This window comes from Bombina bombina, unplaced genomic scaffold (genome assembly GCF_027579735.1).
Source record: "Bombina bombina isolate aBomBom1 unplaced genomic scaffold, aBomBom1.pri scaffold_585, whole genome shotgun sequence".
Taxonomy (NCBI): domain Eukaryota; kingdom Metazoa; phylum Chordata; class Amphibia; order Anura; family Bombinatoridae; genus Bombina; species Bombina bombina.
The window spans coordinates 89,258-107,290 of record NW_026511607.1 but is presented as its reverse complement, the minus strand read 5'-3'; the positions used below and the strand labels follow the sequence as shown (position 1 = coordinate 107,290).

The 18,033-nt window shown below is 35.8% G+C and overlaps 1 protein-coding gene across 1 annotated transcript in view; it reads left to right on the top strand.

Moving 5' to 3' along the window:
* The first annotated feature begins 6,229 nt into the window (after positions 1 to 6,229).
* The window catches only part of LOC128643820 (trafficking protein particle complex subunit 3), a 68,266-nt gene continuing 56,462 nt past the window's right edge, over positions 6,230 to 18,033 (top strand). The window contains exons 1-2 of the mRNA XM_053696639.1: positions 6,230 to 6,401; positions 16,134 to 16,231. Of these exons, the coding sequence (XP_053552614.1) occupies positions 6,360 to 6,401; positions 16,134 to 16,231 (140 nt within the window). The 5' untranslated portion in view covers positions 6,230 to 6,359. The remainder of the gene's footprint in view (positions 6,402 to 16,133; positions 16,232 to 18,033) is intronic.

Below are 18,033 nucleotides of genomic sequence, written 5' to 3'. Positions count from 1 at the left end.
GAGAAGACCCGCTCTCAGCTCAGTCTGTCATATGCCTGCAGGCACCGTCCGCATCAGAGATATACGAGTCTGAGTGAGAGTGACACTAATACAGCCTGAGCCAGCCCAGCTTAAATACTGTGTGCTGCCCCACTGCTTCCCATCCCAGCCAAGGGAAATTGGGAAGAATAGAAAAAATACATAGACTTTCTAAGTAATCTTTGTGAATTTGACATTTGTGTGACTCTGCTCATTTTAATTTAACAGTTTGTGCCTGATTCCCTGAAAGTCATCATAATAAATATAATCTACTCTACACTACAAAGAAGCAGCAGCCAGCCAGGGAGGGGCTGAGAGAGACTCAGACAGTCAGTTAGCTGTGTCAGTGTGTCACATTATTCATTAATAAAATGAGGTATGTGTCTTTTTTTAATAATTGTTATATCACCACACCACCATCCAAGAGACCAAGACACATAAATATATATATATATATATATATATATATATATAAATAATAATATATACAGTAAATTTATATGTATAGTATATATTGGGTTGGGTACATATATATATATATATATATATATATATATATATATATATATATATTATATATATATATAATTACATACATGCAAACATACGTACATAATATATTATACATATATTATTAAATACTTATATATTAATATATATATATATATATATATATATATACACATAAACACACATATATATATATATGTGTTATATATACACACACATATATATATATATATATATATATATATATACACACACATATACCTTTTAATATATATATATATATATATATATATATATATATATATATAAAATGAGCCAATGAAATACAGATGTAGGTGTGTCACTGTAACCAATCACACGCTGTACAATAGCTGATCAAATAAAAAACAGATGTAGGTGTGTCACACTCACTAACCAATCACACACTGCACAACAAGCCAATCAAATAAAATACAGATGTAGGTGCTCACTGTAACCAATTACACTCTATATACACACACATTTATACTGTATTTATATGTATGTATGTATATATATATATATATATATATATATATACGTCACACATACATATACACACAAACACACAACTGTGTATTGTAACATGAGTCATTTTTTGTATGTGATGTGAAATGACAATGGAGTAAAAACTGTGCTGTGTTTCAAAATAGATTACAATAAAGAACAGCATGCTTCTGAACTGAAAACAAATATATTTTTATTTAAATAGTAATGCATTTTCCCAATGAATTAACAAACAACAAATGTTCAGTGAAGTGTTTCTTTAATAGGATAACAATATACTTCTGCAAGTAAAATCAGATCTCTTTATTTTATCACTTTGTGTACACACAAATGCTTCCTTATCAAATATCTGTCTGTAAAACAATGTCCAATACCTAGGGCCTGATATTCAAAAGCTTGCCCGGCATGGAGAAAAATCATGCACAATATTTGGCATTTTTTTATACCTTATATTGTAATGTAGGGGTTTCTCCTTCACACCAAGAAATCTGGATAGTGAGATAAGTATCTTTCAAATTAAAATTTGTGTTTCTAACATATTTTTTATTGACCTCTCCAATCTGACGAGCTGTCTTAGATTATCTCACCTGAGTGGAGATCTTTTAAATACTATACCCTTAGAGAGAACAATGGAAAATTAGCATTTTATTATTTATTTCTCCTTCACTCCGCTGGGAGTGTAATTTCTTCTGCTGGCTGTGTTTACATAGCTTGTCAATAGCCGATACTTAGGTATAGAAACTTTCAGTATTGGCAAGGATATACACATGCTAAATCATCTATTTCAAATGCCAAAATAAGGGTATGGGAGCTACTTGTAAAAAATGTAATACACTCCAGCAGGTAAAATAGATCAAATTAAAGGGAGAATTGTTTGGGGGTAAACTGTCTATTTAACCCTTGGTTGCAAAATTACAATCAGAATCACTATCATCCTTAGCAAATAAAGGGAAACTAGCTGGTTGTATGAATGAGAGGTATACAATAAATAACATAATAATCTGCACTCACTAAATTTAAATAATTTTACTACAATATGATTCTTTCCTAATACATCAACAACATATATAAGTAAAACCTTGTAAATAAAGGATTACTGACAAATATATCTATCTATATCTAATCTATATATACCTGATCACAAAAAATAACCATTGCTGTGGGGACATGCACCATCTGATCTGTTTGTTTGGCATCTACTGGCAACACGCATTGGATATACAAAAAGAAGAAAATACACAATGTCCTTATGAAAAATATATTTTTTCCAGTGACCCAAGGAGAACAAACAATTTTACAGAATTGAGTGACGAGGATGCTCCTTCAACATCTAGCGCAAGTGCATCTCCCAAAAAGAAAAAGAGAAGAATGTGCCAGTATAATTCCAATTGGGAAAACACATACTCTTGGGTAGTTATAGACCATAATGACAAAAATAAAACCACTGCCAGATGTAAAATATGCAATACATCTTTTACAGTACTATATGATGGTGTAAAATCATTATCTCAACATGCTACGTCACAGAAGAATTTAAAAATGAAAAAGGCTGCTGCTGCTTCCCAAAGAATGAAATCTTTTTGTCTCATTAAAGACAGTTCTCAGAGCGAAAAGGTAACTGTTGCTGAACTTACTCATATTTACCATGGAGTAAAGCACCATATTTCTTTTCGTGCTCAAGACTGTGGTATTAAAGTGCTGAAACAAGTCATATAAGATTCAGAAATTGTAAAGAAAATGACAGCGGGACGCACAAAAACGTCTTCTATAGTAAATAATGTCCTATATCCTTTCTCAGTTGAACTTGTTTTAAATGATCTAAAGAATGGTATCCCTTTTTCTATTGCCACCGATGCCTCCAATAAGGGAAACCGAAAATGTTTTCCTGTTGCTATACAATACTTTACCCCTCAGGAAGGACAATGTTTCAAGATTTTAGATTTCTATGAAGATGTATTTGAAGATTCACAATCTATTAAAGATCATCTTTGTTGTGTGATCAATGAGAAAGGATTATTACTGAATAATGTTACAGCATACGGAGCAGATAATGCTTCAGTAAACTATGGTGTTAACAATTCTGTTCACCAAAAATTAATAAATGATAATGAAAATATTATTGCAGCTCACTGCAATAACCATATTATGCATAACTGTGCAAAGAATGCTTTAAAAGTTTTGTCCTTTGACATTGAAAATGTAGTTTTAAAGGTTTTTGCAGAATTTTCTAACTCAGCTAAGAAACGAGAAGAGTTGAGAGGTTTTTTTTTAATTTTGTGAAGCAGAGTTCCATGAAGTTGTCAGACATGTTCCAACTCGCTGGCTTAGCTTGTTTAATTCAGTTGAGAGGTTGTTACAGAACTGGCGCCCACTGAAAGCTTATTTCCTTTCCCTTGGATGTGATGACTGCCATAAGGCAATATGGAAAATTATTTCAGATCAGCAAGATGAAATGGCAAGTGATGAACAACCAACCATATCAGAGCTCTATCTTTATTTTACTCACTTTTTTATGTCTTTATTTCAAAATATACTACTCAAATTAGAAAACAGATCAACACTTTCCAGTGATCTTCATTTTATTATGGAAAGATTTCGAAATTCCTTAAAAAAAAAAAATCATGATAAATTTTTTGGAATGAAGGTTACATTTGCTTTACGTAAAAAATATTTACCAGTACATTCAGTTGAAACCTTTCAAGAAGAAGCAATAGCTGTTTACATAAGAGCGCTAAATGTTTTGAATCTTGAAAATCAGAAGAAGTCTCCATCTTTGGAAGAAATAACAGAAATTTGGCTCTTGTCACCTTGGAAAAAAGAACTTCCTCCTAATTCACTGTTTGAAGAAGTGAGTTCTTTGGCTGAAGTGTTTACTTCTCTGCAGGGTACAACATCCCTAGACAAATGGAAACATTTCTTTAGTCAAGAATCTGCCCCAAGTTTACTAAAGTTATTTCAGTATTATGCATCAATTCCTGTCTTAAATTCTGGTGTCGAAAGAATTTTCAGTGTCATGAACAATGTGTGGTCGGATGAACTTTTCTAAAGTAAAAGAACTGTTTCTAAAAAATAAAAATATTATAAAAGCTGCACAATCCAACAGTAAATACAAATTCTCTGTTGGAAAATGATGAAATGGCTACATATCTGTAACAACATAAATGTTGTTGGTATAATTATTAAAGGATTCTTGTTGATACTGATACTCATTCACATAGGTCTCTTCTCACTATGAATGTTAATGTAATGGTATTTCTCTCTTTAAGAACATCTTCAAGTGTAGCAAAGTTCAGTAATAACCAAATGCGGTTGATATATTTATAATAGGATTTTGGTTGATGTTAGTACCTATTTACATAGGCCTCTTCTCATTATTGTTGTTACTATAACTTTAAGTTAATAGGATGTTTGCCACTTTAAATAAATATATAAGGGTAGCAATGATCTTCCCCATAGTAACAAGTAAAGCTGTTAGTATGTTTGTTTTTTTACTTGCAGGAAGGATTTTGGACTGTGTAAATGTACTAAATATATCAGCTAGTTTAACTTATCATCACAGCCTGCCTTCAAGAATTATCTTTGACACTAAGTTGTTAATACACCACTATGACAGTGTTCCTCCTGTTTATCAAACTGTTTTTTGTTGTTAAATGTTAATGACCATAATATGTGTTAATATATATGTATATTTATAATAAATATAAATCTAAAAAATGTGTGTGCATTTTTCTCTACAAGACCCTACCACACTTCGACCCCCTCCCCTTATCATTTGGCTGTCCAGTATTTTTTTGAAGGACAGCTGGCAACCCTATATATAGCACACTATCCCTATGAGTGTTATATAATACGCTTTATTGAAATTGAGTACATGGCAGATTTGTGTTTTTAATTTAGTCCTTAATCCTTTTTATCTTTTGAAATAATAAAAGTTCATTTTTAACAAGCGGCCGAGTGCTATTATGTACACACTTTTTGTAATGTTAATCTTACATTACTTATACCTAGCATAATACTGACAGTGTACATCACCCCTTCTTTCCCCTCATTTACTATTTAATATCAAGTGTTTATTATAACACACACTCCCCAATAACAAAAATAGGGGTCTACTCTTGGTAGTGCCACTATCATCCTTTGCTGTAAAAAATTAACCTAATCAGTACCTCAGCTTTATAGGGTTTTAGCTAAATGCACACCTAGGGGCATGTAAAAGTAGACCGAAGGAAATAATACATGTAAAAGCAACTATTTTAACACATGTATTTTACAAAGTGTATATATTATACAGCCTAAGCAAATTATGTTCACTTTTTTGCACTTTTAGGAGTTCATGTATATTTCTTACTCTTTTTACCAGTCATATGCTGATCTGACTTAACTAGATCATTGATAAAAAAAACAAAATGAAATTAAGTTTATGCGTCTTAACATTTTTTTTTATCTTATATTCAGTTAATGTACAAAAAAGTACACATGTAAATATCAACTCATGTAATAAAGACGTCTGTTAAAATAAATTTGGGACGTTGGCTAATGCCCATTCATCTGCAGGCTACAGCGTGTTGAAGGATTGCGATCAAATGGAGAATTTAGGCTGATCCTTTATTTTGCGAAGTTGCTGCACTGCAAATGTTTAACGCCAGAAATGCAGGTGCGTTTGCTACATGGCCTATACAGCTCCAAAGACCTTTGCTTGGTGACTAAAATTAGTGATTACTATTACTATTGCCCGCGCATTGTAAGGGTTCTAGACTGTGGTAGAAAAATGCTATAACTTCACGATGTAAACGAAATAAAATATTGCTGTTTTTCGTGAATTATGACCAGTTGTACTTATGCATGGGACTACGACAAATTTTAGCTCGCTGGTCCTCCAGTATGAATCTCGACTCGTAACTACTAACAACTAAACCTACAGCGACCTCTTGTGCCTTTAGAACCTACATACGTCAGGAGCTATTTTTTCACCTTCTGGACGGGCTTTCTCGACTGTTTCTAGCTCTGGTACTTGTAGTTCTTACTTTACTTTCTTTTGAACATCTCAGCAATGAGGAAATTGATTTGAACTACCATTCCCGAAAGCGATTGCTTTCGGAAGAGCTATGCAAGGCGGGTGTTGTAGTTTTTTACTAATAAAGATGTCTGTGTTTTCCAAGTTAGAACTAAAATTCCCACAATGCTAAGCGTTGGTTGTAAGCGTAATGCGAATTGGTAAAGGTTGACAGCGGAAGATCAGCTGCTAGTTGTGCAGAGTTGACAGTGTTGTTTTCGTGTTTGTGAAGTGGCGGGGACCGAGAGGAACTATGTCTCGGCAAACGAACAGAGGCACGGAGAGCAAAAAGATGGTAAGGAATGAAACACGTAATGGCTGAGTTTTTCTCTAACCACTAAGGCCTAGGGAACAATAATCCCTTTTCTGTAAGTAGCAAATAGATAGGCCTTGTTCTGAGTGCACTAAGTGTGATAGAGTAGTTTGTGCTATGTGCTGGAAATAAGTGTTGCAGGGAAGCTGTCTTTTTATTGTAATAAGTGCAACAGGATTGGATCTTATAATTGAATGTAATTGAGAGTTTTTGCTGTGATATAGAGAACTGACCATGTGAGATCCTGAACCCTTGTTAACGAGTAGATTTGAACGTAGTAGACAGTCTGGGCCTTTATTTTAGTAGTTCTGGATTTAATAGGCTTTTCCAATATATTAGGAGAATTGGGTGAAAAGGCCTTTATTATAATGCAAGAATTTAATGTTTACACTGGTTGCAAATTCACGATGTGATAATTGATAGATTGCACATTTATAGTGTCAGAACTGAACCATAACAGAGTTTGCACCTTAGCAGTGGCATAACTAAAAGTAATGGAAGATGCATCTTTGTTGGGTAGAGCAAATACATGCTTGATTTTTTTGTAGATAGCTAACTGAATGTAATAGAGAGCCTGGATTATTATTGTGGAATATTAGAATGTTATAAGGGTGTAGCCATTTATACTGAGATAACTGAGTGTATTAGAGAAACCCTTGTAATGTAAAGACTGGACCCTTGTATTGGGACAATTCAGTGTAATACAGAAGCTGGGCATTTTGTAAGTTGTCCTGTATAGCCAGATAACTGTGATTATATGTTGCTTGTGAGCTTGGCATGTACAAGTGCCTGGGTGCCATTGGACAGCTTCACTACTCTAACATGCTGCTTTCATCTAAACGCTGCATTCATTCTTGTTCTGTTGCTTTTTAGCAGTATCTTAGTCGTATCATTGCATACTGTGTTACCTAACAATTTTTCCTTTCTCTCCACCTGCCTGCTGCTCTCATTCTGTAGTATTGGTATTTGCCATTCATTTCACCTTCTGCATCTCTGCATCTTATGGTATGTGTCTCTATATTTTATGACACTTTTTTTTAATATTCTCCTATCTGACATCTAATGAAATGGGTGCAGTGTTTTTATTTTTTTGGACAAGACAATAACTTTATTTTTATATATATATATATATGCCCCAAACCTTTCATGCTTATCATCAAATAAATAAATATGCTGTAGATATATATATATATATATTTTTTATCATTTGAGTATATTAAATTAGCGTTTATAACCCACAAGTTTGTATTGTATACTGTAGTTAAATATATCTATCTACCAGTAGAAGGGTTTTCCATTATCTAATAATAGCATAATTTATGAACTTCAAAGGACTCCATTCCAATCTTTAAGATTTTGCCTTGCAAAACATCGTATTCAGCTTGGTTGTTTTTTTTTTTTATTTCTTTAATGTTCAGGGTTATTCCAATACATTTGAATTATTTCATTTTTTTTTTTAAATGACATGTATATGATAGTTGTAGGTTACCAACATTTTTTTGCTTACAGTCATACTTTTTTATGTCATCTTTCATAACGTTTTGTTGTAGACGTTCGTAAAACAAAGCTATAATCTGCCAAAGGCAAATGATTGTGTCACAACCCCCCCCCCCCAAAAAAAAATGTTAACAAGGAGAATTGTAGTCGAGTTATTGGCATTCAAGATAAAAATTGTTTATAAAAAGAAAAAAATGCACACTCTACACATATAACACATACATATATAGCATGGCACACTTTTAATGCATACTTTAATTTTTAATTTAAAAACTGAGTGTTGAGAAGATGAATGAGAGGCAGATGGATATAAAGGGCTTGATTTATCATCCCGGGGCATACATATTCACCCCTGTCCGCCCGGCTTCTGCTCTGGCGGGCTGCAATCCACTGCCCGCATTTACCATTGCACACAAGCGCTCCTGTGCTCTTCCATGCAACTCCGCCCCCTTGCCAGCGCAAAGCCAATCACGCATGGACAGGAGGTGGAGAACAGGGCAGGGATGCAGCTCTCTGTGTGTGTGAGAGAGAATAGACAGAGAGAGATTGTAGTAGGTCACTGGAAGAGGGAGGAGAGAAAGCACTAATACGATTTTACTCTAAAAGCGGAAAGATAACTCATCTATTGTTAGGTTTCAACATGACAGATTCAGGGACAGATGAGGATCTAGAAGTAATGCATCTCCAAATTTAGGACACCAGTGCTTTCCTGAAAATGTTTGGCAGATATAGCCCTAGGTTTACCCATTACAAAAAGTATGCCTAATAGTTCATGCAATAAAATACTCAAATATTATGTTTGCTGCGCCTGTAATGTATTTAATGAGTGTGAAGAACTGTAACACATTATCCAAGATGACTGTCGTAGGACCTCCAGAGGGTGTGAATATATATCTAGTATCAGGAAGCCTGGTGAGTAAACCATAGATGGGAAACTAAATACACAGTATTGCTTCCTTTTTAACTTCTTTTTACACATACAGGCTGAATGACACAAGACACTTATGTTTAATGCATTGTTATTGAAGTAATCTGTACCCTATCAAAGCACTCTAAATAGAAGACATCAGAACTGATCACTACCAACCAAGTGCATCTCCAAATAGTCCTATGCCTGATTTGTCACAGATTAAACTTGAAGGCCTATCAGATAAAGATCACCCTCCATCATCAGATATACAAAATCTGAACCTACAGAGCTACAACTTACTAAGTTTGCACAGATGATATTACTTATTTGAGTTGCAAGTCAGGATACTCTTACCATGCTTAAAGTATGATCTTCAAGTAGAATATATATATATATATATATATATATATATATATATATATATATATATATTTTACAGCGGTTTAATTATGTAATAATTAATTGGTGTCAGTGGGGTCCATATAAATATCCCACTGACACCAATGAATTATCATATAATTATATATATATATATATATATATATATATATATATATATATATATATATATATATATATATATATTACAGTGGGTTAATTATAAGATAATTCATTGGTGTCATCGGGATATATATATATAATGTATGTATGTGTGTATATATATATATATATATATATATATATATATATATATATATACACACACACACAGTCGTATTCAAAAGTTTAGGCACCCCTGACAATTTCCATGATTTTCATTTATAAATAATTGGGTGTCTGTATCTGCAATTTCATTTTGATCTATCAAATAACTGAAGGACACAGTAATATTTCAGTAGTGAAATGAGGTTTATTGGATTAACAGAAATGTGCAATATGCATCAAAACAACATTAGACAGGTTCATACATTTGGGCACCCTTGTCATTTTGTTGGTTTGAATACCTGTAAATACCTAGCACTGATTAATTGGAACACATAATTGGTTTGGTGAGCCCATTAAGCCTTGAACTTCATAGACAGGTGCATCCAATCATGAGAAAAGGTATTTAAGGTGGCCAATTGCAAGTTCTTGTTCTCTTTGACTCTCTTCTGAAGAGTGGCAACATGGGGGCCTCAAAACAACTCTCATATTACCTAAAATCAAAGATTGTTCAACATTATGGTTTAGGGGAAGGCTACAAAAAGCTATTGCAGAGATTTAAATTGTCAGTGTCCACTGTGAGGGCATGGAAGACCACAGGCACAGTTCTTGTTAATGCCAGAAGTGGCAGGCCAAGTAAAATATCGGAGAGGCAAAGGCAAAGAATGGTGAGAATGGTCAAAAACATCCCACAGACCACCTCCAAAGACCTACAACATCATCTTGCTGCATATTGTGTCACTGTGCATCGTTCAACAATTCAGCGCACTTTGCACAAGGAGAAGCTGTATGGGAGAGGGATGCAGAAGAAGCCTTTTCTGCACACACGCCACAAACAGAGTCGCTTGAGGTATGCAAACATTTTGGAAGAAGGTAATGTGGACTGATGAAACAAAGATTGAGTTATTTGGTCATAATAAGGGGCGTTATGCATGGCGGCAAAAGAACATAGCGTTCCAAGACAAACACTTGCTACCCACAGTAAAATTTGGTAGATGTTCCATCATGCTCTGGGGCTGTGTGAACAGTGCCGGTACTGGGAATCTTGTTAAAGTTGAGGGTCACATGGATTCCACTCAATATCAGCAGATACTTGAGAATAATGTTGAGGAATCAGTCACAAAATTGAAGTTACGCCGGGGCTGGATATTTCAACAAGACAACGACCCAAAACACTGCTGAAAATCTACTCTGGCATTTATGCAGAGGAACAAGTACAATGTTCTGGAATGGCCATCCTAGTCCCCAGACCTGAATATCATTGAAAATATGTGGGGTGATTTGAAGAGGGCTGTCCATGCTCGGCAACCATCAAACCTAACTGAACTGGAGATGTTTTGCAAGGAGGAATGGTCCAAAATACCTTCATCCAGAATCCAGACACGAATTACAGGCTATAGGAAGCATCTAGAGGCTGTTATTTCTGCTAAAGGAGGCTTTACTAAATATTGATGCAACAATTCTGTTGGGGTGCCCAAATTTATACACCTGTCTAATTTCGTTTTGATGCATATTGCACATTTTCTGTTAATCCACTAAACCTCATTTCACTACTGAAATATTACTGTGTCCTTCAGTTATTTGATGGATCAAAATGAAATTGCTGATCCAAACACCCAATTATTTATAAATGAAAATCATGGAAATTGTCAGGGGTGCCTAAGCTTTTGCATACGACTGTATATATGCAGTTTATACATACACATTGGTGTCCAGTGGCCGCCCTAAATATATACATTGCTGTCAGTGGCCGTAATTTTATGTCATTGGTGTCAGTTGGCTTACTTACCTGTGAGCCGATGCTGCACGCAGCCTGCTCACAGTGCACCACCCACCGCTACCTGCTCACAGTGTGCAAATGGACATGCGCAGTGGCACTCTGACAGGCCCGTCTGAAATATCGGAGATATGTAAAGGCGGGCCTGTCAGAGCAAGTGTCTGGAGGCTATGTCGGGTCACGGCCCACCAGCAGGCTGTTGAGAAACACTGGTCTATCTGACAGCTAATAATTTGTGTTAGGAACCAAGACACAGAAGCAGTGCAGTAACCTATTTCTCTAAAAAAAATACCTGAAAAGGGATCTTCTCACATCTAGCAACATCCTCAGCTTCTTTTCATTCAATTGAAGCTCAGAAGGGGAGCACCTTTTCATGTAATCCAGAAGTTTGTTAGTGGGTGTTGAGGCCTATATTGACCAAACCTGCAGTAGGTGGTACATCGCCCTTTGCTCATTACTCAATGCATATTTATATACATTTGTTATTATTTCTAACAAAATATGTTTTATGTGTTCATGCCATGGTTTAAGTTTTCACTCAAACACACAAAAAAAAAAACAAGGAAACCCCAAGGTTTAAAAAGTAAACCTTGTGCTTCCCCCCCCACACACACACCAGTACAATAGATGAAGGTGCAGCTAGGAAAAAAATTGCACCACATTACCCATGAAATTTTAATTTACTAATAGAAGGTCTGACTCTCTCTCTTTTTTTTTTTTTTTTTTTTTTTTTTTTTTCTTTGAGTGTAGAGTTTAAAGATTTATTTAACAGTCTGTTTCATTATTGTAATAAAATAAAACACTAAGCAGTGGCTTATACTTAAAGGGATACTAAACCCAAAATTTTTATTTCATGATTCAGATAAAGCATGCAATTTTAAGAATCTTTCTAATTTACTCCTATTATAAGTTTTTCTTCCTTCACTTGCTATCTTTATTTGAAAAAGCAAGAATGTAATCTGAGGCGCCGGCCAATTTTTGGTTCCGCACCTGTGATGCGCTTGCTGATTGGTGGCTAAATGTAGCCACCAATCAACAAGTGCTATCCAGAGTCCTGAACCAGAAATGGGCCAGCTCCTTAGATTAGATTCCTGTTTTTTAAATTAAAGATAGAAGAAAAATTGATATTGGGAGTAAAGTAGAATTTAAAAAAAAAAAAAACTGCACAAAGCCCTTATAAGGGGTTAAAGTTAGGGGATGTGGGTGTTATCAATGAATGTATGTGTGTGTGTGTGTGTGTATGTATGTGTGTGTGTGTATATGTGTATATATATATATACATATACATGCAGGTGGCCCTCGGTTTACTCCGGTTCAATTTGCGCCGTTTCAGAATAACAACCTTTTTTTTCCAGTCATGTGACTGCTATTGAAAAGCTTTTGGAAAGCAATGCACTAATTAAAATAGCCAGTAAGTGGAGCTGTCCGCTTGTTTTGCAGCAAAGTTATGCAACTTAACAGCCTTAAATTGATCTGTGTACACAGATCAGACCAGATCTATCAAGCAAAATTTAGCAGGCACTTCCCTATTATCTTCCTGTCCAGCAGCTTGAGGTGAGGGTACCTAACTGCCTATTAATCACTGCAGATTGAAATGCATAGAATTGGTGCAGACCCAATATTATCTAACATGCTAACAATGCAGAGAACTGATTGCAGAAAAATGCAAGTAAAAAACGTTTTTGTTCATTAAACTTAGTTTGATGATGATGCAGTCTGTTGTGTGATTATTTTATTAGGTGATGTTTAGCAAATGTTTTTGTTCATTAAACTTAGTTTGATGATACAATCTATATTTTTAGGCTTATAATGCTGTTTAGCATTTAAAGTCTTCATTTCAAAGCTTTAAAAATAATGTATTAGGTGTTACTGATGACAATTTTGAGAGGTGCCTGGAACCTAACTCCCTCACTTCCCATTGACTTACATTATAAACTGGGTTTCAATTTACAACCATTCCTCCTAGAACCTATCCCTGGTGTAAACTGAGGGCTACCTGTGTGTGTGTGTGTGTGTGTGTGTGTATGTATGTATTTATATGTGTATGTGTGTATATATATATATATATATATATATATATATATATATATATATATGTAATGTGTGTGTGTGTGTGTATATATAGTCATATACATGTGTATTTTTAAATTTGCTGCTCAACTTACCCCCTGCCCTGAGCTAGGTTCTTTGCCGTGTATCACGGCATCAGACGAGGCTCCCATTATCGCCTATGGAAGCGCACGCTTGTGAGCGCAAGGCTTCCAGGCAATGTAAACGTGAGGTTGTATTAACTTGTAAATTGCGAGTGCAATATTTGCTCTCCATTCAGTAAAACCAGCGCACGCAAATGTGCGCTGGTATTACTGAGTGGAGAGCAAATATCGCACTCTGGAAAAGGAAAAACAGAGGCGCCACAATGGCCTAGTACCACCAAATCAAGAGGTTATAATGATGAAACAGATATGTACTTACAAACGTGATTCACCCAATAGTGCTAGTGGGGCAGGCTGGAACTTCACAGTAGTCCAGCTCACTGTGCAAGAATAAGCTCTACACCCAGGCAGGAGGATTCCAAGAAATTAACCACCGGCACCTTGAAAGGGGTATAGAGCAAAACTACCATAGCCTAGTACAGTCTAGTAAGGCAGAGTGGTGAGAAGTGATTACACTTACAAGATAGAAAGCACCTCCAGGTCCAATACAGGTGAACTGGGACTTCTTAGACCCCCAGTAGACTAAATTCCCCTGCAAGCAGGATGCACTCCAAGTTCCAAATAATGAGGTGATGAAACTCCAAAAAGCAGCAAGTGTATACTAAAAACAATTCTTTATTTTAAAAGCAACTCGTTTCTTAGCCTCTATTGCAGCGGTTCCCAACCTTTTTTTCTCTCCCGTACCTCTTGATTAGGCTTTTAATTTATGAGTACCCCCTCTCTTCATTACCCCCACCCATCCCTCAAAAAAGATTATTTTTATTTTTTTTAAATAAACCTAATGACTGCATTGAAGTACCCGCAACTGCCGAATCAGCAGGTTGAATTTCAATGCTTAAAGACAAACAAAGAAAGTGTTAATGCACTTCAGATATACGAGATCTCTCAATACACAATACCATCAAATGCCCCTCGGCTTGTAAACGAACAATAAATAGTTATTTCAGGGAGATAAATGCGGACTTACTGGGAGTCGAATCTTTCATGATGCAGCACCACACTCGCTCCTTCTCCGTTTCTCTGCTCATCCAATCCCTGCTGTTTCCGGGTTCAGAGGTCAGTGTATTCCGTCCGTTGTTAGATAGGAGAGCCCTGTGGGTAAGTCCAAGTAACATCCACAAATAACGCAATTCCCAGACCGGCTCCTCCTAAAACGGCTTTATTTCTTTCAATTAAAAATAAATCAACAGCACATACAATTCACAGCACAACCTGTCACAACCAATAACACCTACAGGTTAAGAAAACAAAGACATATGAAGTCAGCTCCCCTTCACATTTTACGCGTTTCGGGATTACCCTTATTAGGGTAATCCCAAAACGCGTAAGATGTGAAGGTCAGTGCTTGAATTAGTGGTATATTCATGCACAGATTGTCATAAATCGTAGTTTTGGCTTAATCCTAAATGCTTATAATACAGCAGCCTGTGTACTGTCAGTTTGGTGTTCACTAAAAATATACACTAACACACAGATTAATATTTAGCTTTGGCAACACAATGTCATACCTGCAACCCTAGCCTGGCAAAGAGGAATATAGATAGACAAATACTTAAAGGAAATGCTGCATGAACATTCTTCATAAACTTGGGATTGAACCATTTGCACATTAAGAGAGTGAAATAGTTTGTGGTAACTAAGCTGGGTGTCACAAGTACTGTGTGGGTGCATTTTATGTTCCTCCCATGGCATAGAGCCCATTTTCTCCATGCACCATGCCTTGGGGGTTGAGGGAAAGGAAAGTAACCACGAGTAGTGTACAATGTTAGTTTCCATGTAACAGCCAATTAGCTTAGAAAAAAGTGGACTGAGCCTTTCCTCTGGAAAATGATGAAAATTACCTGAAGCCAGGCATTGTATACAATCCTACATCCTTGCTATCCAAGGTACAGCTCTGTTATCCTTGAGCAGTTTATACAGAACACATATACTTTTTTACTATTTCTACATCACTCAATCCCTGAAGCAATTTCACATAATATTCAAGGTGCTCATAGACTTTCATATTTAAACATTGAAAAAATCCATAGGGGAAGCTGTAATATACCAGTAAACAGAGGCCAAATTGTGTTTACAGGAGGTCAAGGGTGTTGAAATAGATAAGCCCAAAATCCTGGAAAAAAAAGTTGTTTATAAAGTATTTTTGATAGTTTTGACTATAGCTGTTGAACTATCCCCATGGGGGGGGGGGGGGGGGGCATTCAAAACACTTGTGAAACCATGTGATAAACACATTTTTGAATGCATTGGAATGGTTTTGAATTTGAAATACAGAATCAATGCCCTGAAAATGAATTTGCATGGCTTTCCTGATAGATTGGAATGGAGGTCACATTTAAATGTTAGGAGACTGTCCTAAGACTAAAATAATTGCTTTTCAAATTAAAATGGTTGACTTGTTTAATATACTGCAATGTACATGGCTATTTATCTGGCACTAATATAATTGTGCTAATGCGGCTGCTCAAGATTTAGTCTTTCTATAGTTAAACCTAATCTGATATCCACTATGGATTAACCCTATGTTTTGTCCTGTCCTATTTTGTTTTTCTTGCATGGCTTTTGCTCTTGGTCAGAGTAATCTAAGAGAATGCAATTTATCGACTGCATGAATATACACCTCCCTAGCATTGAGTGTTATTGAGTGCACTAAACGTTTACTCTGTCTCCTCCAGAGTTCAGAGCTCTTCACTTTGACCTATGGTGCACTGGTTACCCAACTATGCAAGGACTATGAAAATGATGAAGATGTTAACAAGCAGCTGGAGAAAATGTAAGTTTAGAACTTTTGATTTAGGGAAATTTTACTATGTAATGCAAAAATGTCATAATCTTTTTATAACCAGGATGGTCCTAGCTGTAGCCCTTTGCGTTCGATTATGGGGTATCCAGGAAAATGGAGGATTAAGAATGTGTTTCTTAGTTTACGTGACCCTAGGGAAAGCAAAACTAAAAATGTATTCAATCTTACCTAAGACTGGCCCTGTGACATTTTTTAAGAAAGTAATTATTTTTTGTTTAAAAACCATGTGCCCTCCATGTGTTGCCATCACTGATCTGTAATATGCATTGAATTCTTAAGTGGGCACCTATAGAAGAGTCCAATAATAAGTTTAAAGGGACAGTCTACTCCAGAATTGTTGTTATTTAAAAAGATAGATAATCCCTTTATTACCTATTCCCCAGGTTTGCATAACCAACACAGTTATAATAATACACTTTTTACCTCTGTGATTACCTTGTATCTAAGCCTCTGCAGACTGCCCCATTATTGTAGTTCCGTGGGATTGAGCACAATGTTATCTATATGACAAATATGAACTAGCGCTATCTAGCTGTAAAAAACTGTCAAAGTGCAGAGCAATAAGAGGCAGCCTTTAAGGGTTTAGAAAGTAGCATATGAGCCTACCTAGGTTTAGCTTGCAACAAAGAATACCAAGAGAACAAAGCAAATTTGATAAAAGTAAATTGGAAAGTTGTTTAAAATGCCATGCCCTATCTGAATCATGAAAGTTTAATTTTGACTTTAGTGTCCCTTAAATACTTGCTGTGATATAATTGTCTGTGTAGGTCATGCACATTGTTGCTTTGCTTTCTTTATTTTGTATTTATTTTTGCATGCTCCTACAACTCTATTCAGACATCCACCTGCTTATAGAGTTAGCCGCATATCAGTTTGCACACTCTTGTCCTCTCACTCAAAATGTAAAGGTGTCCAGGATATTAAAGTAGTCTGCATGAAAGAGAGAGGGTAAAGTTAAACTTTCATGATTCATATAGGGAATTCAATTTTAACCCTTTCACTACCGGGACTTCCAGACAAAAACTTGCCCAAAATACCAGAGCATTTTTAGCATGTTTTGCTATCACTCCATTTAAACAGAGAGTCTTGTTTTTTTATTTACCTATCAAATCTATATATATATTTTTTTTTTTTACGTAGACAACCCAAGGTATTGATCTAGGTTTTCAACTAGGGTTGCCACCCGTCCCTTAAAATACAGAACACTTATAAGTTACACACACTGCAGGGTGTGCAGGGAGGAATATGAATAGTGCTGTCCAGAAACACAATACATGTTCCTCCCTGCACACCCTGCAGCATGTGTAACTCATAAGTGTCCAGGAAAACACGGCTGAGGTGGCAAACCCTATTTTCAAACCTGTCCTCAGACCTCCCTAACAGGCAGCATTCTGTGGATATCTGAACTGGAGCACAGGTGAAATAATCAGATGATTAGTAAACCTGGTTATTTTACCTGCTCTTATTCAAGGTAATCCTGGACTGTCGGGTAGGCCTGAGGACAGGTTTGAAAACCAGTGATCTAGGCCCATTTTGGTATATTTCATGTCACCATTTCACCTCCAAATGCAATCAAATTAAAATAAAATATAAAAAAGGTACTTTTTTTCACAAACTTTGGGTTTCTCACAGAAATTATTTACATACTGCTTGTGCAATCATAGCATAAATGTTTGTAAAAAATTCTCTGGGATCCCCTTTGTTCAGAAATGGCAGACATATATGGCTTTGCCATTGCTTTTTGGTACTTAGAAGGCCACTAATTGTAGCTG